We start from the raw sequence: 25,271 nt of genomic DNA, 5'->3' as shown, positions 1-25,271 counted from the left end.
TCAGAGGGGGAGGCAAGAGGGGTGAAGAATAGGAAAAAAAAAGTGAAAGCAAACAACAAATCACTCACCTCTAAGCAGCAGGATTTCTCCCTAACTAGTCACCAGTCCACCATCTGTAAGTGTTCAGAACAGGGCATTTTTAATTTAATTGCTACATTTATGTTTAAAAACCATTTATATACATACACACAAACACTCACAACAGCTTCATCTTAAATCTGGTGACTGAAACAGCCATTAGTGCACATCATTCTGCTTCTCTAGTGCTAATGTAAGGGGTAAACAAAGTGGTCGCATCCACAGTTGCCATATGTTTTTGATCAGAGGTATAAGCCTCTAAATTTTCACAGTTTGATGGCACTAAGCTGATAATTTGGTTTGTAGTGAGAACCTGGAAGACTTGAGATACAAGACATCACTTGGGAAACCAGGTGTGCCAAATATGAAGGCATTCTATTCTCACTTGGGTAAGTGACAAGGTTTGATGTGGAGCTGGGAGCTCAGCCAAGCAGATGTGCTCCAACACGTCAAAGGGGTGGGAAAGCAGCAACTGGGAGGAAACGTGACTGCTCTGCAAACACCACGTCTCCAACCTTCCTTCGCAAACCTTTGCCTCACTGTTGTGGAATTAAGCACACGGGACTGGAAAGGCTTTCTGTATCATCAAACCTGGATCTCCAGCTATCACAGGCACCCTTCTCAGGTGATGGGAATTTTCGTACCATATCTAAAACAAACACTCCCTTTCCCTAGTTTTAATTTTATACAAGTCAATTTCCTACATCAGCAGACAACCAGGGAGGCAGACATCAGCCAGTCCTGATAAGAACTTGCCTGTGTTCAACACCTCAACCCCCTTCAATGATTATTGGCGCCACCACTCAGAGGGCAGTAAATATTTTGAGGGATCCCTTGCAGCACTACCCCATCATCCAAATATGAGATCTAGAAATCTTAACCTTCAGAATTCCCCCTTTCTCTAGCAGAAAGCACCCTACCTGTAGCATCTTAAAAAAAAAAAAAAAAAAAGGCAAATTAACATACTTAAAGTACCAAAAGGTTCGCCCTAAGAAAACTTATTTCAGAAGACAGTTGCTCTGGTGGGCACCGTTCACTTCACAACCAGCTACCCAGCCTATTCTTATGCTAATGATGGCTGTTGGCATAAAATTACTTCACAATTAATGTTTCCGTTGTTCATTGCTCATTTTGGTTGATTAAATCAGGCTTTTAGACTCACCAGAACACAAGGCAGAGAACAGAACCTGCCAGTTAATTCTTTAGTCCTGCTTTGCTTTACTACTTCACTAATAGCCAGAACCTTAAAATGTTGAAAATAAAGTTTTACCACTACTTGTACAATGATGGTTATTTTTTATAATTTTATCTACATTTTTCTGCAGCTGGAACATGGGGTGGCACCATCATTCAGAAATGAACTAATGCAGCAAGGGATTTTTTCCTTTTCAGTCAGAAACTTAATGTTATTTTAAACAAACACACATAAATGCCTATGCCTTTTAGTTTCAAGACAAAGTATCAGACATAGAAAGTAGTAAGAGATTTCTGCTCTCCAAACCACGCACACAACAAAATTCCTTTCCGCATTCATTGTAGCAGTTTCATAAGCATGGAAATTTAGTATTTTTGGTTTACTACAGCCAAGAGTTGTTAAAAGACTTCAGTTCCCCATTAATCCATCATTCCACTTTTATCTAGATTAAGTAGGTAATAGCACAGCTGATTCACATGTGATAAGACAACAGTAATGAAATATGGATTCTAACAGCTGACTATTTGTGCAACTTCGCCTCCATTTAGAACCAAACACACCACAGGCTTCTTGGATGTGGCAATCCTCCTCTCAAATAGTGCCTCTAAAAGTTATTAAACTCTTGCAGAAAACAAGCTTGCCTCATGCAGAAAAGAGGTGTAATGAAAGCCTGTCATCACAAAAGACAAAAAGACTGGCTGTTTTTCTGAAGCTGGAATACTTATTGCATTAAGTCTTGCAATCCATGGAATATCTGAAACAAGAGTGAAAGTGGCAACTGCAAGATCTAAACATAATTCAGATTTTTGGAAGTGAAGCTCAGTAGATTAAATACAACTCAAAAAAGACCTATCAACCTAAATTACAAGAGCTATTTGAAACTGTCTGCAGGTCACTTTAAAGTATGATACTAGGGTGTATACGTATTCCAACACACCCACAAGAGCAGGCAGTCTTGGAATGTAATATTAATCTTGATATTTAGATTTTAGTTGTTTCACAATACACATAGTGCTTACCTAAAAAAAAAAAAAATTTAAAAAAATAATCAAGAAAATGGTTGCAATCTCAGTAAAATCCAGTAGGTTTTCTTTCAAGCCTATACATGTAGAAAACAGCCTCCTTCCCAAATTTCCAGAACGCTATTATTCACAGAAGTGTATTAAAGCAAGTCACAAGCATATTTGTAAAAGCATTATCATGTGTGTTTTGGCAGCTATCACTTCCCAAAGGAAATTCAAACGGCTTTAAGCACTGAAATTAAAGCATAAGGGAGGGAGGGGGGAAGGTGGAAAACGTGAACATGGCATCCTTGTATTTTATTACAGCAAAGTACAGATGTTTGAGACCTCAGTTAGTTGTTCATCTACAGTATAGTGCTCCAGATAATGACTGAATTGAAGCAGTAATCTGTACAAATTAGAAACAACTACGTAACACATTCAACCTGAAAGTAGCAGATCTCATTTTATAGCAATATGATCAGCAGCTACAATTTACATATATACTACAAAACTCTAGTCTGTATGGAAACAAAAATATTGTAGGCCTGCAAGAGTTGAAGACACTGTGATTGTTTCTAGTCTAACCCATTAAAGGGGCAGTGCTACACCTCCTGCCTCCCATACAGCAAGTTAATATGAGTTTAGTTTATTACTCAATGGAAAAAAAAATACTGCAGCTATGGTTGTTTAGAGTGAAAACACTTTATTTTTTCAACCAAGTTCAAACTCAAAATTGCAGCCATGAGTGCCCACTTCAATTAGTAGGTATTAACAAAATGCATGAAAGGTTTTAAAGAGGTGGAAATTTTCACAATTGCTTCAAGATGAATAGCGTTAAATAGCTAGCCCTGTTTTATCTAGAATTTTCATCCTTCCCTTCCCACTTCTAACAATAGATACTCAGTATATTTAAACTAGAAGAGGAAGAAATAACATCATTAAGTGCTGAAGAATGAATGCATGGGGGTGGAAAAAATACTTGCATTTAGTCTCATTCTAAGTCATAAACCAAGCCATTTAACTAATACAGAATAAACATAAATTATTTAAAGAATAACAAGCACTAACAACACAAGCATACTCAATCTATTCTCTCAGGGAATCTTTATCTGTAGCCTGCAATGATTACTATGTGTAGGAAGGTAGACTGAAGACAAAAATTAAAGTATGCTGTCTGGCTTTTACCAAGGCTATTATTAATAACTGCTTCATTTTTTTCCTCCTCTAATGCAACATCAGTTCAATATAAAGTTCCTCATACAAGAACCAACTGCTTTCATAAATTAAAGAATTTGCATTGTACAAAAGTTGGAGTAACTTCACACCAGTAGCATGATTTGCATGGGTTTGTATTCTGAAATAGTTGACTATGAACCACCTGTTTCCTTTTGTACCAGAAAACTGGGCATAAAAATAAAACTGCAAATCTCCACACTAAGACAGACATTCAGTCTTCTGTAAAACTGGAAGATCTGGCAAGATGAACTGGCAAAATCAACCACTTGCTAGTTTCAAAACGTAAGCTTTGCACAATATACTTCAAAGTTTCTACACGCAAAAATGTCCACCCTTTCAAGAAAAAAACCCAAAACAACACACCCAAATCAGCACTGCAGCATCCATCTTCAAAACCTTCAATGCAAAATGCATGAAGATTCATAACTTCAAACTTGCCTACTTCAGATAACTGAAAATGAAAATACAGCCTGCTTTAAGATACATATGGTATAATGCAGTGGGGCCAATGTCACTCTAGAAAATTTTTTGTCCTTTCCTGTTCTCCCATCCCTCCTGCACCCCAAGTGTTAAAACTGCAGCCCCTGACAACAATAAGGCAGCCTACAGAAAGGGAAAGATCATCTGAATTATCTCTCACTGCAAGCTCCTGGAGGCCTAATGCTTATTTTTTAATAGCAGCAAAAATTTGTAAGCACTATTAAGTAGCCTGGAACTGCAGTACCTGTGTGATACAAGAGTGTTTCACTGCAGAGTTCCCTCTTTACTAAGAAAGAGGTGTAACTCCTTCAAAATGGAACTATACATAATCATTAAGACATGCTAGCTGCTTCATACCCAGCTAATTAATGGGGTAGCTTTATCCATCGCCACTCTTCAGCAAGCTATCAGCAATACCTAAGCTTCAATTCTTACATTAACAGAATACTGGAGGGTTTTTTAGCTCTGCAGAAAGAGGTAGTTTGCCAGGCGGCTTCTTTAATTTCAGTTTAGGGGATGGGTAATCATAGTTCATGCTTCAAATAAAAACCCTTTCAGCAAAACAGCCTCAAGTACTCTCAGGAACACTGAGGCAAAAGACATAATTTTTCAAAGACATTAATTTCATATCAAGTGGTGTAACATCAACAGCAGTTTTGCTGAGGCATCCTTCATCCTCAAGTACATACATGTTTCTGCATCACAAGAACATACAGGATAAAGGATTAATTCTGCCTGCATCTTTTGACACATCCTAGAAACAGCATTTTCAGAAAGTATTGCTAATATTAGCATTTATGGACATGATTGTTCATAAACTTAATTCTTAGATTCATTGAGACAACTACATGGATTTCCTGAAGTTACACAGCTATTAAGACATTTTACTCATGTCACCTCTGAGCAGATATCATACATATACATTCTATTACAGCAGAACTGATTCCTAGCCATTTGAGAACTAAAGAGCATACAAGCTGATCCTGAACATCAAGCGTGAATAGTTTAAATGTTAAGCTCATGACAGAAAAATCATTTCATAACGGAGAGACACCAGAATCCTGTTCTTATAGTCTAGTAGCTGCCTGAAAACAGTAAAAACAAAAATTAAAGGCACAGATACTAATGACTTAATGTTTAATACTGTATTATTGACGCTGTTGAAATACAACTTTTGGCAGTTAAAAATAATGCATTATTTTATTAGATATTTCTCAGTAACAATCCTGAAGTCAATCTTACCTTGCCACTAGAACAAAAGCACCATCCACAGTAACGATTTGGAATTCTGCATGTGGCCATGGATTTACATTATAAGCCCATGTATTTACACCTGCAGTAAAGGTGGATTTTTGAATACTAGAGTATTTCAATTTAATCAATTACAATGACTACTTTTTGTATTACCAGACCATTTTGTCTATTAAAAAAACAGGAGAACAGAAGATCTGAGTTTCCATCACCTTTACAGTACTCTCCTTGAGGAACAGTCTAAGAGTTTCAGCAACTGCTACCCAAATCATGAAGCTAGTGTTTATGTTACTTTTACATTTAAGTGCTCAACAGAACAGTAAAGTAATACAAGAACATCTTCATACTGTAGTTCCTTTACATTTTTAATTGACAGCAAGAACATCTGAAAAGTAGCAAGTTCTATCTAAAACTCTTTTGAATGTGAAATCTCTAGTGGTATGTAACAATTCTAGCAAAAAGAATTTGGCTTTGTGCATATCTTGCTTGAGATTGTTCCACAGAGTTCTGTTTTGGGATGTCCCAGAAACCCTTCCCTGCAGCTGATGGCCCTGGGAAGCGCAAAGCCTTTGGTGGTTTAAAGAATATTCAAATAACCAAAAGCACCAAGTTCTGATGATGGATTTCCTAGTTGGCCTTCAGAAGTCAGCAATAACGATATGTAAATTCAATACAAAATGAAGCAACAGGAGGCCTAAAGCTGGTGACCACTACAAGAGTTTAAAATTCATTTTTTTAATCTGTAAAGCAAAAACCACTTGGGGCTATCAAAAGACTTCTCTCCTGCACGTCAATAAAAGTGCATATGCTTAACAACCCTTGTAAGTACTTAAGCTTAAGGAAGTAGACAAGGTGGTGATACATGCTGTGCATGTAGATTTATGTTTTAAGTGAACAGCTGGCACTTCATAAGTTTTAACTGGAAAACCATGCTTTCTAATCACAAAATAAGAAGAGGCAATAGGAAGCCTAAAATTCAAACTCCCTCAGAGCTATTAAGCTATAGCTTTTAAATTGAAATAGTACAGGATAGCAAGAGGGCAGTAAAAGTTTATAGCTGTATTTTCAACGCTATTGTTGGTATGAATTTGCCATCACTGATCAGGTTAGAACTTGATTAATTCTGCAAAAGCTCTTTGTCAGTTTCTTAAAGGAGGTAGTATAAAAAGGGTGTGATTTGAATAACATGGCCTCATCTGGCTGTAAACATTTCAAACAATAGACATAAATATCTATGATAAAAAGTACTGTGAAAGAGATTATTCTAGAAATTCGTTTTATGAACTTGAAAAGAAAAACAGTAGATACATTTAATATATTTACTTATTTGCATGTAGTTTAAATGATACAGAACAAGATTACTGTGTTAGAAATCCACATACAATATAAAAACATTTGTTAGACATAAATTCACCATTCTGCTGACATTTGCAATAACTGTTTATCCAAGCTTAACTTCAGGTATTTATATTTTTCATACATGAATCTTTGTATATGTGCAATGTTTCATTAACTACACAATGTGAAACCCTGATTTTTGTAGTTTTTCATCACAATCTGAACATAATAGCTATTATTTGCATCTTAACACATTGGCTTTTTGAAACACTAGTAATTAAGGCATCTTTGCTGTATAGTTTCTCAATAGTGCAAACAAAAACTGTCTTTAATAATTTGATTAAAACATAGAAGTAACTGAATATTCCAAAGGTTTTTTTAATATAATTGGAAGATAGTTGTGCATTCTGGAGTCCTCTTGTGAAAGAAACATTTAAAAGCTCTTAATGCTGATTGCTTTTGTTGGTTCCTTATAACTGGTTCTGCTGTCTTGTCTTCATGACAGTATAATTCATCTTTTTTATGCGATGTTGTAGTAAAATACAGTAGCATTTAAATGAATACCTAGTAACTGAGTGAATCCCAAATGCAGCAAAGGCATACAGTTTTCATAGTGCACTTTCACCTCACTGAAGTAAAAGTTGCTCCTACTAGACATTTTTCCACTTCAATGTGAAGTAGATTGTTAGGATTTTGTTAGTGGTTTCATTAAACAGCTTGACAGTTCAGTTCTCTTCTGCCAGTATTTCTCAAAAGGCTTTTAGAAATAGTACATATTTCAGGGATACTTTAGGGGATTGTTTTACCACATAAGCACACGTAGTTTCCCAATCATGTCAGTGTAGCTGTAATAAATAAGCATTTACATCCTAGAAAGAAAAAAAAGAAGACAGTGTTTGTCACATTACTTATAGCTGTAACATTGACTGTATGTCTGAGGCAGGGTAACCAATCAGGACCATAATACAAGAATAATTATGTTTAGGCCAAATTTCAGAACAAGTTATCTTCAAGATTACTTTCAATGAATGCTTTCAATAGTATTTCTTTATGTACTAAAAAGCCAGCAAGAGCAGTGGGATTAGGTTTCCAAACTCATCAATTTAGTCTGTTGTACCACTGCTCCCTGCATGCATAGGAAGGAAAAACATCATGATGAGATCATGTATTTGAAACATGTTTAAGAGCGATATTCCTTCACCCCATCCCTCCAGCATTCTTGTATTACTCCTTTTGCTCATGACTTGTTCATGTGGCCTTGGTTACAGTCTATCCTAATATACATTAAGAAGTATATTAAGAATCCTAGAGAAACAAACTGATACTGGCTATAACTGCTATGTTGATCTACCAGAACAACTAGGCAGTCTATGTTACAAGCTCCCAACGCTCTACCAGTTGGGAGTTAGAACTCAGTTCCTCTACACCCCTGCTGACAAACTCTGCAAGAAGTTTGTAATTATCCTTGTAGAGACATCAAAATTGAAGTCAGAGGTGCACAGTAGTCCCAGAAGAACAAGAAATAACTTGTTTGATACATCAAAGTGACAAATTCTGTAGCCATAGAATTATAGATTTCACAAAGCTCCTTCAGATGTCAGTAAAGCAGGCAATCTCCAAGTTATTCTCAAGCTCACTCAAATCCTGCACATAGCCAAGTGTCTGCTTTAAGTCCCCTCCGTCTATCTGTTCTGTCTACCTCTGTGTGGAGAAGTTTCTTACTCGGTGTAACTCTTGGCGCCCAACCTCAGAAAGCCATGATTTTAGAGATGAGTATCATGAGCAGCAAACCATGCATTTATCAGACACCCTCATTACATTACTGAGACCCCAGTGTACCAAGAAAGGCAAACAGGGATGCGCTTCAGATGGAGACACTCTTCTGCTCTCCACAAACTCATTTTCTAAGCATTAGGCCAGCAATAAGCTTTAGAGTGTTTAGAATGTATGTTGTCACTCGCCCCAGTCACCTGATGTGCAAATGCTAACAACATTGCTGGGCTAAGATTCTCCACACTGCATTACACTTACAATAACGGGTACAGCAGATTTCAGAGAGAACACCTGTCCTTTCACAGTCCACCTACTCATCTGGGCCCTTTTTTACATCAACTTTAAGATTCTTACTATTAGCTATTTTATTATTAAAGAGATGCTTTCTCTATAAAGAAAGAAAAAAGCATAAAAAATTTAACTGTTGGCATTCTAAACCACACTACTATTAGCACAGGGAATCCACTTCAGACTTCTGTAAAAATTGTGTGATATACTTGAGCAGTAGCGGAAAGTAAAAGGTGTTTATCTGTCAATAGTTTTGCATAAATAACATCAAATGAGAGGAATACCGCAAGTGATGCAATTATGTTCATTACTAAACACAACTGGAACTGGATTACCTTTGCTATATTACCAGTATATCCTGGAACCAGAGTAAGATGATTCTCCTGTTCCCATAATACACTTAATTGTTGTTTTAAAATATGAATATTTCTGAAAAAGAATGAACAACGCTTTATAACATATATACTACATTTCAGTAGACTTTTTAACAGAAACACATAATACTGCATATCGACTTAGTCTACATGATAATTATTGCCAGAATATCAGAAAAATTTTGACCCAACTTTTATTGCATTTGCATAACCTCTAATATGCTCTAATTTTAATACATATTTAATGCATATTCTAATTTTAATACATGTTCTACAAGTATTAAAACTCCAAGTTCCAAACACCACCTGTGTCTTAAGAACAGAAGAGCTTCTTAAGTGTTTTTAAGGTTTTACTTTTGAATTATAATTTTCTTTCGTAGATAAGGTGTGCTCCTACTGATCAAAGTTAAAACAGATTTTGAGAAGGAATAAGCTACAGAAACACATTTAAGTATTTCCCAACACTATACTCACCCATCCTCTGCCTTTTCTGTATGTGCTGATAGTTCTGACCACCATCTTTTAATGACAGCCTGAAGCCAGTTTAAACCAACTATCACATATCTGTAACAACATATTTTACACATTATGCTTTTTCCCCTGCCTCCAGGTCAGCTGAAGCGTCAAGACAAATTGTTAAGCAACTTAGAAAGCAACACATTTTCTATTGTGGAAGAAAAAAAATCTAGACAAATTGGCAAGTTTAAATACTTGCCTGTGGTTTCAGTTTCAAAGTGATAAATTGAAGCTCTTGTTGAAAGTGTAGAAAGTCTTCAGGTATTTTGCCTGAAAACTTTGCCTTGATTTCATGTTATAAAGCATATTAAAACCTTGGTGCTATTCTGTTTTATTGTTTAGGGTAACTAAATCTGCATAAGGCCAAAGCCAGTCCCCTCTGGTCCTTAATCTTGCAGAAAAGAGTCTTTGCACCACTGGTTTGTTAAAGGAGAAAGGCTCACAGGAAAGCTCCCCTCCAGGTAGGTGTTCCCTGGGAAAGGCAGGGTTGAGAGAAGGGGCAGAGGGAACAAGAGTCAGAGGACTAAACACCATTAATTTCTAGGGCACTGCATTAGCCAGGAAGTAATAGTGTTTTGAAAACATCCAAAACTGATACTTACTCTTCATATTTGCTTTTAAGCAGTGATTTCACTAAAGGCAAGAGATCTACACAGCAGCCAACTGAAATATATGGTTTTTCTTCCTGTAAACTTAAAAAACAAGATGTTTCAGAGGTGCTTGAACTTCTGTGTTGTTATAATAGATTCTTATCCCCCACCTGCTTTTTGTTTGTACCTGTTCGTAAGCACAGGAAGGCAGTCTACTACTACTCCAAGATCCTGTATCCTAGAAACATAAAGAATAAAATCAGAAATGTTACTAGTAGAACACAGGTTGAAATATATACTTATTCATGAAATCATAGTGGAAGCACAACAAAGTTACAACATTTAAGGAACTTCTAAAAATACTGCAGCATGTTTGGGATTGCTACCACTTTAAGAATATAAAAGAACAGACACTCCATTTACCTCACTAAGTAGGCTACCAGTTCACTTATACTTCTCCTTCTCCAAAAGGTTAAAGCTACATTCAGCCTCAGATTCCTGCTGAAAAGAACTTGAGCCATAGTTTCATGGTCCTGAGAAACCTGTGTATTTTTAAAAATATAACAGAAGTTTACCACAAGTAGCCAGCAACAACACAATAAGCTGCTCTAATATAGTAATTTAGTATATGAAAATATACTTTCTACCTGTATGTTGATGAGTTTTTTTAGAAGTTTAGCTAACAATGGCCTTAAAAACACAGATTTCCTTAGAAGGGGACACAAATAGATTATGAGTACTTTACCCAAAAGTTACAAGGTCTGTAGACACCTAAAGAGAGATATCTAATAATTAAACAGAGCATTCATGAGCATCATCCTGTAATTCTCACCAACTCTGAGAACTTTTTACTTAAACGCTTATTAATGTTGATGCAATTTAGACATAAGTGATTACCTGTATTATTCTGAACTTTGACAGAAAAGGTTCATTTCTGAAAAAGCTTGTTCTTGGAATGAAGTTTAGGTATTTTGTTAAAATAGACCTTGGATTGTAATGAACACTGCAGCGCCACCCACATCTCTTAAACCAGTTAAACATCTGTGGCCTGTGATCTGGTCTTTACTTTCTCAGAGGATGAATCTTCCCCAGTCTTCATTTCTTTACCCTCTTTCTGCAACCTCTTTGTTCTAGCTATTCTGCTGCTCCTTCCTTGAAAGCATCAAATTCAACGGAGTGAAAGAGTGCCACAGACTTGCACCCCCAGCCCACTGGACTCTCTGGACTCTCCCTTCATGGCAGCCCACGCTTGTAGTACCATGAAAAGTCAGCATGGAGATAAGTCTTCAATCTTATCTTCCCTGCCATACCTCACTTTAAACACGTGCAGGCCTCAATGGGTAACAAACATCTATGGTGACAGAAATGGAAACATCAACATTAAAGTGACTTAAATGGCCTTCACTGTCACAAGACCTGTTTCATATAAGTATCTGACCTTTTAGCCAGTTTCAGAAGCCCTGCAAGCATTCACCAGGTTTCATCAAGCAATCTTAGCAAGAAATAGTCTTCTACAAACACTTAAGTTAGTTTCACACACACTAAGCTGGTATCCTATCCTACCTCACCAGCTTATCCCCATCCATACATTTAACACTTCCACACTTCCATAAACATGCACGTGGCCATACATTGTGCCAGATCATGAAACCTAACCAGGTCAAAACAATATTTTCCTTTGGTGCTGGTACAATTTTAACCCAAACTAGCCTGGCAGATCTGAGGTTCTGTGCTGACACATACCTGGGGAAAACTGGCAGAACTACTGCTGCTGGCAACTGTATCACCGTAAACTGACAGATAAAGACTGTAAATCACAAGACCTGAGCCGGTCTATATGTTAAGAAAAATTAATCTGAGAACTTTCACAGCTAACCACATAAAGAAACTACCAGGAATACCTTTATTTTAAACTAACGTTTCTTTAAACTCTACTTACCTCTGAAAAAAATCCACTATATTTGGATGAGGGGCCTTCTGTTTGAGATGAGCCAGAGTCACTAGAATTCAGCAAGTGTGTACGACTGTCGTGCAGTTTTGCTGGCAGATTCCCTGCACAAGCCAGTTCATTTTCTTTATTTGCCATGTCACAGCCCCTAGATTTAGGGAACTGTTTCTTTCTGTAACAAGGCTTTGGAGAATAACAATGAACTTTTCTTTTACAATATACTACTTTGAAAAGAGAGAGGGGACTGGCCACCGTTTTTCCAACTGTTATTCTGCAATAATAAAGCAGTATTTTAGTGAAAGTTACTCTAAACCTAAGCAAACTTTGTGTTATTAAAATATATCATTATGAATTGAGCAGTCAACTTGCAAAAACATTTTATTCCCAAGATACATGTTCATGACATTTGGGTTATCAGAAGAGCTACCACCAATATTTTTCTCCTGCTTTTATTAATTCAAAGACTCATCATTATGGAAAGAGACACAAGAACCAAGTATTGTCAGTAAAATTAAGACCTATCTTCCATTTGTGTCTGCTTGGGTGTTGTAATAGATTTAAACTGCTTCTTCCTCCCTACCTCCCTCTCACTTGAAACTCAGACTCTACACAGAACAGTCCTCCTACCTGTTTGTGTATGAAGCCAGCTGTTTTGGAGATTTCTTACCCTGGGAGAAAGGAAATAGAGAAGAAGAAAAGCTGTATTACTAAGAAGGTTCAAACACTCCCACAGTTTGTCAAAAAAGCCCTGCTTTGCCATGGCCCAAGTTTACCACAGATTCCCTCCCTTCCACCTACGCCTCCTATTCTGCAACTAAAGCACAGCTACATTAACCTTCCTATAATGTTCAAGCATTTCACAGTGACCTATAGATGAACAAGCTCTGCCACAGCTGTCCTTGGAGCACCACGGTCAGCTCTAGGTTATCTTTGGCTAGGGGTGCGATTGTGACAGAGATTCTTTAGCTACTAGCAAACTAAAAACCGTGGCTAATATAAAAAGCCTACTGGAATCTGATGGCAAAATTGCATTACTTGTCCATCACATACATTTAAAGGCCCACAATACAGCAGATGCTGATATTGGGAAGGGTGACAGCAAAACATTTCCCCACTAAAGCACAACAAAAAAATCAAGACTGCTGTAGACAACATCAGCTTGATTATCCTGAATTCATTCATATGAAACAGATTAGCATCCCGACACCAATTAGGCTGCATAGAACAGTGATATACTAGAGGAATCACAAAATTCATTCAGGGTTGTGCCACACAGATTAGCAAAACCTTTGAAAATTAAGCAACACGATTTGAAGATGAATTTCTAAAGATTTTTTTTATACAGCAGTCTTCAATGTTTTAGAGCTCTGCGTAATGAAGAGCAGTTGAACTGTGACATTCTGGTCTACTTTTTCATTAGTAAACAAATTATTTAAAAAAGCACTAAGATGCTCGTTAGAAATATGTATTTTCATATAAACAGTTACTACATTCATACTGCAGGCATTTCAACTTGAAAATTTATACTACTGTTAAAATTTACATTGTGCACATCAGCAAAACAATGCTATGATTTTTTTTTTGTTAACACTGTGTCATAAAAATCACGTGAGTTTTAAAACGTAATTTCAGCAAGCAAGCAGACAGAGTATACTGGTATCTTCATCACTTTCTGAAGCAATGTTACAGCAAGTTTATCTCCCTAGTGTTTCCTTTGCACTCCACTGCCTTACTCTTCAGCCAGTAACACAGGTAAGGGGTTATGAGAAAATGCTTCTGACCAACAAGAGTCCAGTGAAAATATATGTGTTACTAGACAGCGTGGTAGATGAAGCTGTATGGTAACAAGATGACGGTTCCATTTCAATGAAGGTATTTCACCCACCTCACCTCTCACTTATGCCATGTAGCTCTTTTGGCAAGTGAGAACTTTCTAATGATAGAATTCCGCTACTGAAACAGTTCTTGGCTACACTGCAGCAAAGCAGGCATGAGTAAAACCATATCAGTACCCACTGCTCCCGTGGACAATACAATGCATGTATCTGTGCAGTCACTGCCTGTGCCTATTAAAATGCATAGTTTTCATAATATAATTGCTGTTCAAGCTAACATTCTATTCAACATCTAAACATGAAATGCCCAATAGTGCTGTGCTTCTAGTGTTAGACTGCTCAGAACTATGAACTTGTTTGAATGCTTACTTCAGTTTCAGAGGACATTAAAAAACTGTCAACAAAACAGCTTACCTCCTTCATGATCTTTTTAGTGGAAGAAGAGATTCTTTTTCTGGAGAGATCAATGGGATGCCCTTCGATATGCAATACTTTCTGTTTTTGAACATTGTGGGCTTCAGATGCCATAATCTCTCAAATCACTGTTTGAGGGAAAGATATATAGTTATATTTTCTAAAACATTCAGTCAACTTTCTTTAAATGCAGCTGGTAAAACCAGTTAAAAGAGTTCAATTATTCACAAGATGCTCCCATCATATAAATAACTCAAGACATCATCCTTCATTAAACATTAGCCGGAGGCCTTATCATTAGTAACATGCTGATAAGCACTTCAAATTTTATTTTTTTTTCCTGGAAAACTAAATAGAAGGGAACAAAAACAAGTCTCCTGGCAGAAACAAAGGCAGAGATCTTGCTTTCAGACCAGCTTGGTACACCTGCACTGAGGGGTGCCATTCAAACAACAATAAGGCAATTTATGAGACTTTCCTCCACATCTCACACTATGAATTTCATCTGCCACCCAGAGAAAAAGTATTGGTCCCACAACTGTTGTCAACTGAGGAAAGACAGCTAAATAAAAATAATTCCTGTTCTTGAGGAAGAAGGCAAACTTCATCAAAATAGCAAAGGTTAAAAAAAAATGGAGGTGAAATATCTCCCTTTAATTTATTGGCAAATCCACTCCCTGCCCATTTTTTTCAGCATATAACTGGCTATTTTTAATATATATAAAAAAATCTTTATTCCACAGTTAACCAAAACATCTACAGTACCTTGTCCTGAAGTATGCAAATCATAGAATTAAAAATCAAAACCAAGATTGACACAGTTGTACATACGGTTTTGCATTCTTTTGTAAGCGATTCAGAAAATCCATTGCTTGAGACTGGACTCAAAAACTACATCATCATGGAGCACTACTCTTAAAACCTTTTAGCAAGACATCCTACCTTACTTTTAAAAACCTACCACTTGCTTTAATTTTATTGTTTTCCCCTAAACAGCAAAACTCTGGTCCCAACATGAGTGCCCCAATCTCTCCCCTCCACCTTTAGTACCAGCAGTCCTATCCCTTTTCTTCTATGTAGCAGATTTATCCCACATAAAGAACTTCAGTATTTAAAACACTAAGGGAGCACTGAAAAAGCCAGATGGGAAACAGCTTATTAGCACAGAACATCTTTCAATGCAGTAGCTAAAGGCCATCAAATAAAACAAACAGGTGGCAGGCGCAAAACAAAGTAGAAGGTGTATTCTTCACATAATGCATATTAAATTCTATATTGTGGGATACAGCGAAAGCAAAAAAAATACTCTGCAAATGCTTAAGTTTTCTTTAGAACAGGATTAGTACTAAAGAATCTCATTTGAGATCTCTCTCTCAAAAATGAAGATTTACTGACAGAAACCCTTACCCTGTAAAATGGGAACATGAAGCCCTCAGACAAATGACTTCAGCAAGCATTGCAAATGGCAGCATTATTTAGGGCAAGACCTTTAACAGTTGGTGGTCCACACTTTTCCAGATACAAGGCCGGCTTAAGACTGGTTTATTAATTTGACTCTTCTCCTGCATACTATGGGATGGTGACAGAATAGTTGTCACTCTGTGAGGTCTCCAAACTTCCAAGGCTTCCAGCCACCAGGCTTATAAATAGATAGTATTTTTCTTCTGAAGTTTAAAAGAAGCCACAAGAATAAAGAACTTCTCCTCTACTTATCAGACTGGTTAAAACCATTATTTGGACTCAAAACGGGCCATACATTAAGATTTGAACTTAGAGCACAACACAAAGGAAACAACTAAACTTTTGAAGAAAAGTCCAACCCAACAACCCTAAAATCCAAACAAATCCAGCCTTATATTCAGGCTAATGATGAAGGCAGAAAGCTAGGAGGACTTAGAAAAATCTGGGGTTTTTCGCATCCCATTTGAGAATGTGGCTGAGGGGAAACCAATAAACTCCGTAAGAATAGTGAGGGCATCCTGCAGTCACCAGAGCTAAACCCCATAGAATCATCCCATCAGATGCTAAAAAAAACCCCAAATCCATAATCTCTGTTCCTGAATAATTTTTGTGACTACTCCCATGATACACTGAGAGATTACAACTCTTCATGCAGAAGAGTGACCTCTCCTTACTTGTTTAATAAATGATCTCAAACTACCCTCCTCTTTCATGCTAAGCAGTAAGCAGGAATCTGATCTCCAATATCTTAAGACAGCACTGTTAAACTAGAAAGCTTTTTACTTAATAGAAGTGTAAATATTAGAAGGCTAGAAAGAAATGTCTTATCAAGGAAACAATTAGCATATCAGTGTTTAATAATGGGCTCTAAAGAGCCTAAAACAACATCTCAGAATACCTGGAGCTATCTGAACTATAGATATTATCCTGGAGGGAAGTTCCCTACAAAAAATTGGACACTACCAATTCTTTCTTTAAAGACTGGGAACAGAAACCCAAAAGACCAAGAGATGATCAGATACAAAGGAACCTCTGATGAAATGAGGTAAAACTGAAGTAAAATCCTTATGTCTGTGTTCAGTGTCGTACAGTTTAGAGAGGTTTCCATAGTTTAACCTGTTTTGTGAGGGTCTCTGATGATGCAAAAAGCAGCAGTGAACATACATACAAGCAGTGACATGAAATAGCTGTGATGTAAACCAAGGTGCAGAACCTTTCCCTTTGAGCTGACAAAGCACCTTAAAGAAATCACCTGTGGAAAATACAGTCAGTATTTAAAGACGGCCTCAAGAAAGATCCACACTGACATTTGTTGTGCAAAATAGTAAACAACGTAATCAAGAATAGAAATATTTGATACAAATAATATATTGGGAGAGATTCAACCTGGCTGTCGTGAAGGCAAGTCCTGCCTTGGATTTCATTGAGAGTATGAAGTATAGTACAACATGGCTAAAGGACAGCTGAATTATAGAGTCTGAGATTCCAAAAAGCTTCCAGAAGTCCCTCACTTAAATCTCAAGGAAACTAAGCAACCAAGTGATAAGAAGGAAAATTTCTGCATTGAGAAATAGTTAAGAAACAGTCATAAACTAAGTGGTTCCCACACTGAAGGCAGCCACCACAGGAACACTGCAGAAAATCTGCATTGGTTCATGCTGTTCGATATATTCACGGTTTACCTCACAAAGGGGATGAGTAGTTAAATGACAAAGACCACTGACAATACAAAGTTATACCAGACACTGAAGATGAGGGTTAACTGAAGAATTAGAGAAGGACTGTGATGTACAGTAAGCAGAAACAATAATTATAGATTAATATAAAGCAAAGCCTGAGTGTCTGCAGGCATGAGGAAACTCTGGGTTCCCATAAAAAATATCACAGGCTCTGAGCTAATAATTGCCACCCACAACAAGATCTGGATATATGACAGTTTAGATCATTTGGATCGCTAAGTGCTCCATATGGATCAATAAATAGTTAGAAAAATAAACAGAACACTGTTGTGACAGCATATAGAACTAATTTGTGCCTGTGTTTCAAATACTGAGTGCAGGTTTAGTCCTCATCCCTTCAAAAAAACCCCCAGAAAACTCAAAAGACTCTAAGTAAAAAAGAGCTCAGACAAAGGGAAGTTAAAAACCAGTATTGAACACTTTCCACACAATTAACTGAATAGATCAAGCCTTTTCAGTCTGGAAAGGAGGCTACTTATAGCAGAGGGGGGAAACAAGACAACGGTCTACAAAATGAATGGCTTGGTGAAGCTGCATAGAGATTATTCACTGTCTTGCCCAATATAAGAATGACGGGTCAAATGACAGTAGCTGAAGGCAGGTTCAATAACAAAAGGAGGTGGCTCTTTGAGCAAATTATAATCAAGCTGAACTTGCCACAGGATGTTGAGGACCCAAATGTTTACATGGGTTCCAGAGCAGACTGCAAATTCATAAAGACAGACATTGAAAGTGATAAAATATAGAAACACAATCCAGATAGCTCAGACAGAGCAGAACACAAACAGAAGAATCTGGTACATCCAAACCTAATACTGCTATAATAAACTTAGTCCACATCTCAAAAAACCTGCTTCCAAAGGCTTAGTAACACATGATAAAATGCTAGCTGGCCAGCAATTAAAAAGACAAATGCTAGAAGATGAAAGGCACTTTACAACTTCCATTTCCTATCTGCTATCAGATGATCTCATCTAGGGATAGCTAATTAGACACTACCACCCACGGTTATTTTGGGATATACACAGAGGATTTTAAAACTGACATTGGGTACTAATTTGTAGAGGACCAAACAACCTATACCTTAATGTCTTGAATTTTTGACTATGCCCTTGTGATGACCACAACTAGTTGTAGTTGTTCAGAACAATCTCTTCTACCATCTCATTAAGGCCAGTGCAACTCCTTTGCTGTACAGAATTTTAACTAAGGATAGAATGCAAGTCCCTTCAGTTCTGCCTTAGCCCTTCACCATATAAACCTAAACTGTTTTACAACTTAACAAAGCAGACTGCAAATCTGAACAGAGATGCACCATTTCATTACAGTGATAGGCTCACATTCCACCAATCTCCCCTGTCCTATGGATGACTTCTCAGAGCAGATGCCAACCCTCCTTCCCCTCCTTTTTACTCCCCTCAATTTTCAGGAAACAGGACTAGAATAACAGCAGCCATATATTCTGGTAAGTCAGCTCATTTGTCCCCACAGTCAATAGACAGTACCTGGGCAAAGGTTTCTTGATGGCTCTACTGCTATTTTCTAACTCTGATCTCTCCCAGATGCAATACAACTCTTCAAGTCATACCAGAATCAAGCAAAGAAAGTCAGCATTAAAAGGCTTCCAAGTGCATATCTATCAAAGGCAAGTATTAACAACTCTGCCACTCCCTCCCATCGTCCTGTGTTCTGGGCACGGCCCCCAGAGAGGGACAAACTTTTCTTCATGTGTTATGTAATCTACACATGTATTAACATAACATTAATTTCTTATAGAACACAGACTGGAGTACTTTGTACAACAGCAAAGCAAATGTAGAATAGTTAGATTCTTAAGTCATCAGCAATACCCTATAAAAGAAATATTCTTTCTGTCCTACTCTTTGTCCAAACAACTGTTTTTTTCCTGTAGTGTTCCACATCAACTAGCCACTGCAGATGTTCCTGTGACTCTCCCCCACCCCATATTAAATCAAGTGCAAGTTCAAGGATGACAATATCAAACTCAGATGAAAGAGTTAATTAATTGTTATTCCCCAAGGAGGGGAGTTCATGCTTTGAAAGCATTCAAAATAGGTATACATCAGGGAACCAGCACTGGTCAACTAATCGCACTAGTCATTACCGGATTTAAAATGCTCATGAGAAACTTCCAAGAATGGTTATTCCAAATTTACTTCCAAAAGGGTAATTTGTCTACAAAAATAAATTAGCACTATCTTATGATGCAGAAGTGATTCTGTAAGCTTGGCATAATTTCCTTTCATTTTAACTCTGACAAATGTTACAGAACCCATCTGCCTCTCAGTTTTAGATGGTTTCTACATCCTTGGAATATAAAACAGGTTGTGTTTAAAAAAAAACCCTTTTTTTTTTTTTTAAAGGAATTTATGCCCCTGACAATTCACCAGGTGTTAAATACTGAATTCTCCTCAAAAAAGTAGAGTTCAAGATTCTAAGGAGTATGCTAATGAAAAATTTTCCTGCAACACTGTAAGAAGTGTGTCTTCTATGCCAGCAGGACACAATTTTTTAACATGCTACACTTGTCAGGCCTTTTGTTCCAGTTTAAAGTATCATGTATGGACAAAAATTACAGGAATTTCATTAAATTTGTAGTGGTGACAAATACTATTTGAGTAACTAGTTATGGCAAGTTAGCTTATTCCTACAATTAAAGCTCATTTTCCTATTACTCTTACATATGGAATTTGTATGTGGCCCACTGGCACAAGCAGTCATAATGAACCTCTGAAAGTGACCACAAGTCAGAGTTCGGTTAAATTTACTGGGGATGAAGCCAGGTGTGAGTTACCTCTCCTTGTGAAGCCAGCCTGAAAATCTAATCTCTGAACATTATTCACATTCTGGAAAAAATATTCTCTAGAAAAAAGACAAACAAGTACCCGGTCTTCTGCATCTGGACGTACCATTTACAGATACGTTAAGCTTCTATAAAGTAGTATTACTTGTCACTGTTCTAGTTCTTTCTAAAGTCATCCTTCACTAGCGAAAAGATGCTTCTACCTGTTGATTTTCACTTATGAACACCATAGGAATAATAAGGTTGTAAAAGTTCTATTATTAACATTATCTGAGAGTCGTTATATAGGAAATAAAGTTCCAGTACACTGAAGCTCCCACACTAATATTTCACACAAAACTTTAAGAAACTACTCATAAAATTAAAAATACAATAAATTTGTTTCAATTCATTGCTCAATCCAAAGAGCTTCAAAAACCTGCAACAAGAATTTTAAATTCAAACCTAGAGAAAGACATAGACTCAAGCTCCAAACTTAGTGGAGAGATGGGTACCCACCTCAACCCCACTTGGCTGAAAATAGTCTGTGACTACATTTCCCATAGTTTGGGATCACACAACTTTTTTGTTACTCTCAAATAAACTTATATTATTGACTGTGGTCTGTTTATAGTATTTAAAAAGTCTTACCCTGGGACTGACATACAAAACTGTTCAAATTTTAGAAAGCTTATTTAAATTATTCAAAATGGAAATATATTGAAAAGTGAAGTTTCAAAACTGGGTGAGAGAAAGAATACATATACACTACTATAATAGTACATATGCATCAGTGTGCTCACATATATGATTTAATATATACATTAAAAACACCTTAATATTATTTTTAAGATAATATAATGAAACTTTGAGTTATAAAGTTTAGGAATTTAAACCAATGGTAACTTGAGCTCAATGAAACAATATTACAGAAATTTTAACAAAAACTATATGCACTGATAATAAGAAATTAAAGTGACAGCTTTTGACTAGCACAATTTGTTCTTTCCAACCAGCAAGGCCAAAGAGGCACTAACCTGCCTTCTGCTGCTAAACAGGGGCAACTATTTTTTTTTCCATTTCCTGATTAGAGCCAGAGAATAGAAGGAACAAAAAACCATGGGAGTGGGAAAAGCAAAATTCATGTTCCAAGAAAAGTTACAAGAAAGCTATTTTTTAAGCAAGTTGACTTAACCTTGCTCCAAAGCAAAGCATGTTACAAAAAACAGCAACAAAAAGTTTCTAAAACTACCTCCCTAGCTCTCTCCTTAACAGCTCTCATTATTCAGAATTTTTTTATTTTAGATGTACATTCAACAATATGCTAAACTACTCCAGCACAATAGTGGAAAAAAAAAAAAAAAAGCTTTTTAACAAAGTAATTAACACAGGATCTGATCTTCAAGCATCTGAAGATTCCCCCGCCCCCCCCCCCCGCCTTTTTTCCCACTGGAATCTGTCACACCCAGGGAATAAAATCCGTCAGCAGGCCTCACACCCAGCTTGTTATCCTCCCTTTCGGAGCACTCAAGCCTTTCCTACTCCCCTTGCATTTATCTACCGTTGCACACGCTCGCTTTGAGTTGTGGCCGATATCACCATTTTAGAATAAAACCGTCCGAACTCGCAGGCTGGAGACCGCGGGCACTGAAGCCAGCTGTGCCGCAGGCCGGTCGGTGCCCGGGGTGGGGGCGGGGGGGAGTCCCCGCACCGCCGCGCCCGAGGTCTCCGCGGTACCGGCCAGGGGCCGCGGCGGGAGCGGCGAAGAGGCAGCGCCGCTGCCCCACCGGCGGCCCGCCCGCAGCCCTCGGCCCACACGCCGGGCGGGGCGCCCCGGAGCCGCTCCTGGCCCCGGCGCGGCAGAGCGCGGCGCGGGCCGCGCCGCCCGCCCCGCTCCGCTCCCCCAGAGCCGGCGGGGAGGCGGAAGGCCTCTCCGGAGAGCCCCTCGCCCCCCGCTTCCCAGCGGCCGGAGACGCGCCCCGGGCCACGAGACACCTCGCCCGCGGCCCCGGGAGCCTTCGCTCCCCCTCCCCCGCCACTCACCCGCTGCTCATGGTACCGGGCCGGGCCACGCCGAGGGAGGAGGAGGAGCCACGGAGCCCTACCGCCGGGGCCCAGCGCCCCGAGCCTGCGCCATTCAAACGGCGCCGCGCTGCATGCTGGGCCAGGGCCCGGGCCAGGGCCTGGGGCTGGCCCCGCCCCGCCCCGCCCCGCCCCGCCCCACCCCACCCCGCCGCGCCGCGCCGGGCGCGCACGCGGCGCCCTCTGGCGTCTGGCTGGCGCCGCGCCTCGCCTCGCCCCTGCGACGGGGCGGCTTGATGGACGAAGCTCCGCGGCCGCCGGCTCCGCGTTGGGCCAGGCCGCTCGGCAGCGCGGCGCTGCCTTCCTTCGGCCCGGCCCCCAGGCTGCCGCAGCCCCCCTGCCACAGGCCGCCTCCGTCCGCTCCCGCCTAGCGGCCTGTGCCGACTGCCCCGGGGCCGCCAGCCCCCTGCCCTGAGCGCGCCTTACCCGTGCCAGTCGGGTCCAGCTTGTTGTGCGGAAAAGCTCCTCGTCCGCCACCACCTCCCCGCCCGGAGTGGAGCCTCCTCGGGCCCAGGCTGGGCCCAGCCGGCCTCCTCGCTGTCCAGGTTCGGCCCGGCCTCAGAGGGCTCGGGCCCTCTCGCTACCGGAGCGCCAGGAGCGGAGGCGCCAAGGTGGCCGCCCCTTCCGTGGGCCCCATTCGGAACTGCAGCCGTCAGTACCGCAGGTGCTGCGGAGTGCTGCGTTGCCTTCCAGCTTGGTGCTGCTCAGCGTCAAGAAAGCTTGCTGATGCCTAATTATCCTTGAATATTGATGTGGTATTAGGAACGTCGCCCCCTTCGCTCCCCACCATGTCTGCAGGCGACTAGTGACGAAGTGCGGTTATGAGTGTGATGCTCAAACTGGCTGAGAAATCCATGCTAGCTCCACATTACAGCCGAGTATGAATAGCTTTAGTATTCCTGAGGCTCGGGTGTTACTAAGATTCTCTCTTTGATCTGGTATAACATCTCAGAATATACCTAAAGCTGGTGAGAAAAATGGCTTGATTTAGTGATAAGTGGAGGGAAAACCGAGATTTATTACACATCTCCCCTCACTTTGCTCCACCTTCCCATCACAAATTCTGACCCAAAGTGTGTTATTTTCTCATGCAACCTCACAGCATCCCTGTAAAATAGAGACTTCATCTGTCCCTATTATAGGCATGGAAGTTTTGGCTTGGGTGAAACGTCTCAGTTTTCGGGGACGAGGGTAGTCTTTGACAAATTACATCCTTTCTTCAATAAGTTAACTGAGCACAATAATTTGAATTATAATTTGATTATTAAAGCATTTTCTCAGCGTCTGAACAACGCCAAGAGCATCTGGATTTAATCAGAGGCTACGTTACCACTGTTGTGACCTGCTTTTCATTTTATGATATCATCAAACTTTAAAACAAGGTGATCCATAAGATACCAGCTTATGACACACAATTGCTATACTGCTATTCAATAACATTAAAAATGAGCTGCAAATATATAATCAAGTCCTTAGGTCAGGCAGTGTTTCATCTCAAAAGTTTCATAACCATATCAATCTGAAAAGTCATTAGAGTCTTCCACCATCACTGTTCATCCTTGTGGCCCAAAATGCCTGGTGCTTAGGAATCCATTCCAATTTCCAGTCTAAATTTATTCATGTCCAGTTTATTTTTCCAGTGCCAATGGTTTACCCTATAGTTTAAGTAGCTTTCACCTTCTATCATGTCTGTTTGCCATAAGAGAACAATTTTATCCTTTCAACATTTTCATTTTGCTAGCCTAACAGTCTTGGTCTCCTATTGCAGGGATAGCCTGTTTGCTTAATCACCCTAACATCACTTTTACCTTCATTTTTGCAGATGTTGCAGTTTCAGTTCAAGCTGTTCTGGGTGCATATTGTTTAATATATACATAGTTCTCTTACTCATCTGAGCACTTCAGCCGTGGATATCCAGGTACATATAGTCAATAAGTGTTTTTAAAAATTATTTTCTCTGAGCTGTGCATGCTGACAAAAAATTTTATCAAAGGAAACAGATGATGTGTTGTTTTAGAGAACGTGACAATTACCGGATGATGCACACTTAAAAATGCTTGGGCTTTCCAAAACAGATCTTGCTTTCTTGTGAAGTTTGTTGGAAGCACATAGTTATATACCATATGGATTTTAGAAGATTGCCAGCTACATGTGGCTAAGTTGGATGCTGACGCAGTGGCAGAAATGGCAGAAGTACTTCTTATGTGATGTGTTCAGCTTTTAAAGGGCAGAGCAACTGGTTTGTTCAGTCAAGGCTGTCAAACAGAATAATATTTTTGTTACTGGGCCTGGTTATTAAATACCTCTTCTGAAAAGAAATTTTTCTGCAAGTTCACATAGAGGTCAAATTTTATAATAGTAATGTAATTTCTGTCAGGGGCCCAGTTCTGTTTTCAGAAGCACATAAGCTGTACCCTGGCTACTTAGCAATGACCATGGACCATCTAGCTGCTAATACTAACAGGTTAACCATCTTAGGGCTCAGTTGCAGTCATTTCCATTAAGAATTCCCACTTCTTTTATGTATCTTCCTTTGATTCTGTTTTTGATATGCATACTCCCACCTGTTTTCCATTGATATCTGGGCCTGGAAAAACAGTCCTCTTATCTAAGCATCCTCATACCTTTTCTAAATATCTTCCTTAGCCTATTTTCTTTTAACTTCCTTTTTGCTGCTGTCTTCTCTAAATTGAAGAAAAAAATCAGAGTTTCTTGTATTACCTGCAAGGTACTGAAAATTCATATTCTTTTTTTAAACTTTCTTTTCCAACTCCACGTTCCTTTTCATAGTTATTTTGTTTGTGTAAATTTGTTCGGTAGAGGAAAGATCCAGTGTTGCTGCTTCTGCACAGAGCTAATAGAGGAC

General features: G+C 39.0%; 1 protein-coding gene across 1 annotated transcript; it reads right to left on the bottom strand.

The window, feature by feature from the left end:
- Nucleotides 1–2,954: 2,954 nt before the first annotated feature.
- On the bottom strand, nucleotides 2,955–22,496 carry KATNBL1 (katanin regulatory subunit B1 like 1). Its single transcript, XM_074824478.1, has 10 exons — nucleotides 22,367–22,496; nucleotides 14,321–14,448; nucleotides 12,699–12,739; nucleotides 12,063–12,342; nucleotides 10,547–10,665; nucleotides 10,311–10,361; nucleotides 10,136–10,225; nucleotides 9,492–9,581; nucleotides 8,979–9,072; nucleotides 2,955–7,451 (listed from the first exon to the last, which is right to left on the bottom strand). The coding sequence occupies exons 2-10, from the start codon at nucleotides 14,432–14,434 to the stop codon at nucleotides 7,419–7,421; spliced, it is 912 nt and encodes a 303-aa protein (XP_074680579.1). The 5' UTR covers nucleotides 14,435–14,448; nucleotides 22,367–22,496; the 3' UTR covers nucleotides 2,955–7,418.
- Between the last annotated feature and the right edge of the window lie 2,775 nt (nucleotides 22,497–25,271).

The sequence above is a fragment of the Strix aluco genome, chromosome 4 (genome assembly GCF_031877795.1).
Source record: "Strix aluco isolate bStrAlu1 chromosome 4, bStrAlu1.hap1, whole genome shotgun sequence".
Taxonomy (NCBI): Eukaryota; Metazoa; Chordata; class Aves; order Strigiformes; family Strigidae; genus Strix; species Strix aluco.
This window is presented reverse-complemented; position numbering and strand designations above follow the sequence as displayed.

Coding starts and splice junctions, on each gene's coding strand:
- KATNBL1 (XM_074824478.1), bottom strand. CDS start 14,434: ATGGCATCTGAAGCCCACAATGTTCAAAAACAGAAAGTATTGCATATC. Junction 10,226..10,310: donor CTTCCTGTGCTTACGAACAG/GTACAAACAAAA, acceptor TTGTTTTTTAAG/TTTACAGGAAGAAAAACCAT. Junction 9,582..10,135: donor CTTAAAAGCAAATATGAAGA/GTAAGTATCAGT, acceptor ATGTTGTTACAG/ATATGTGATAGTTGGTTTAA.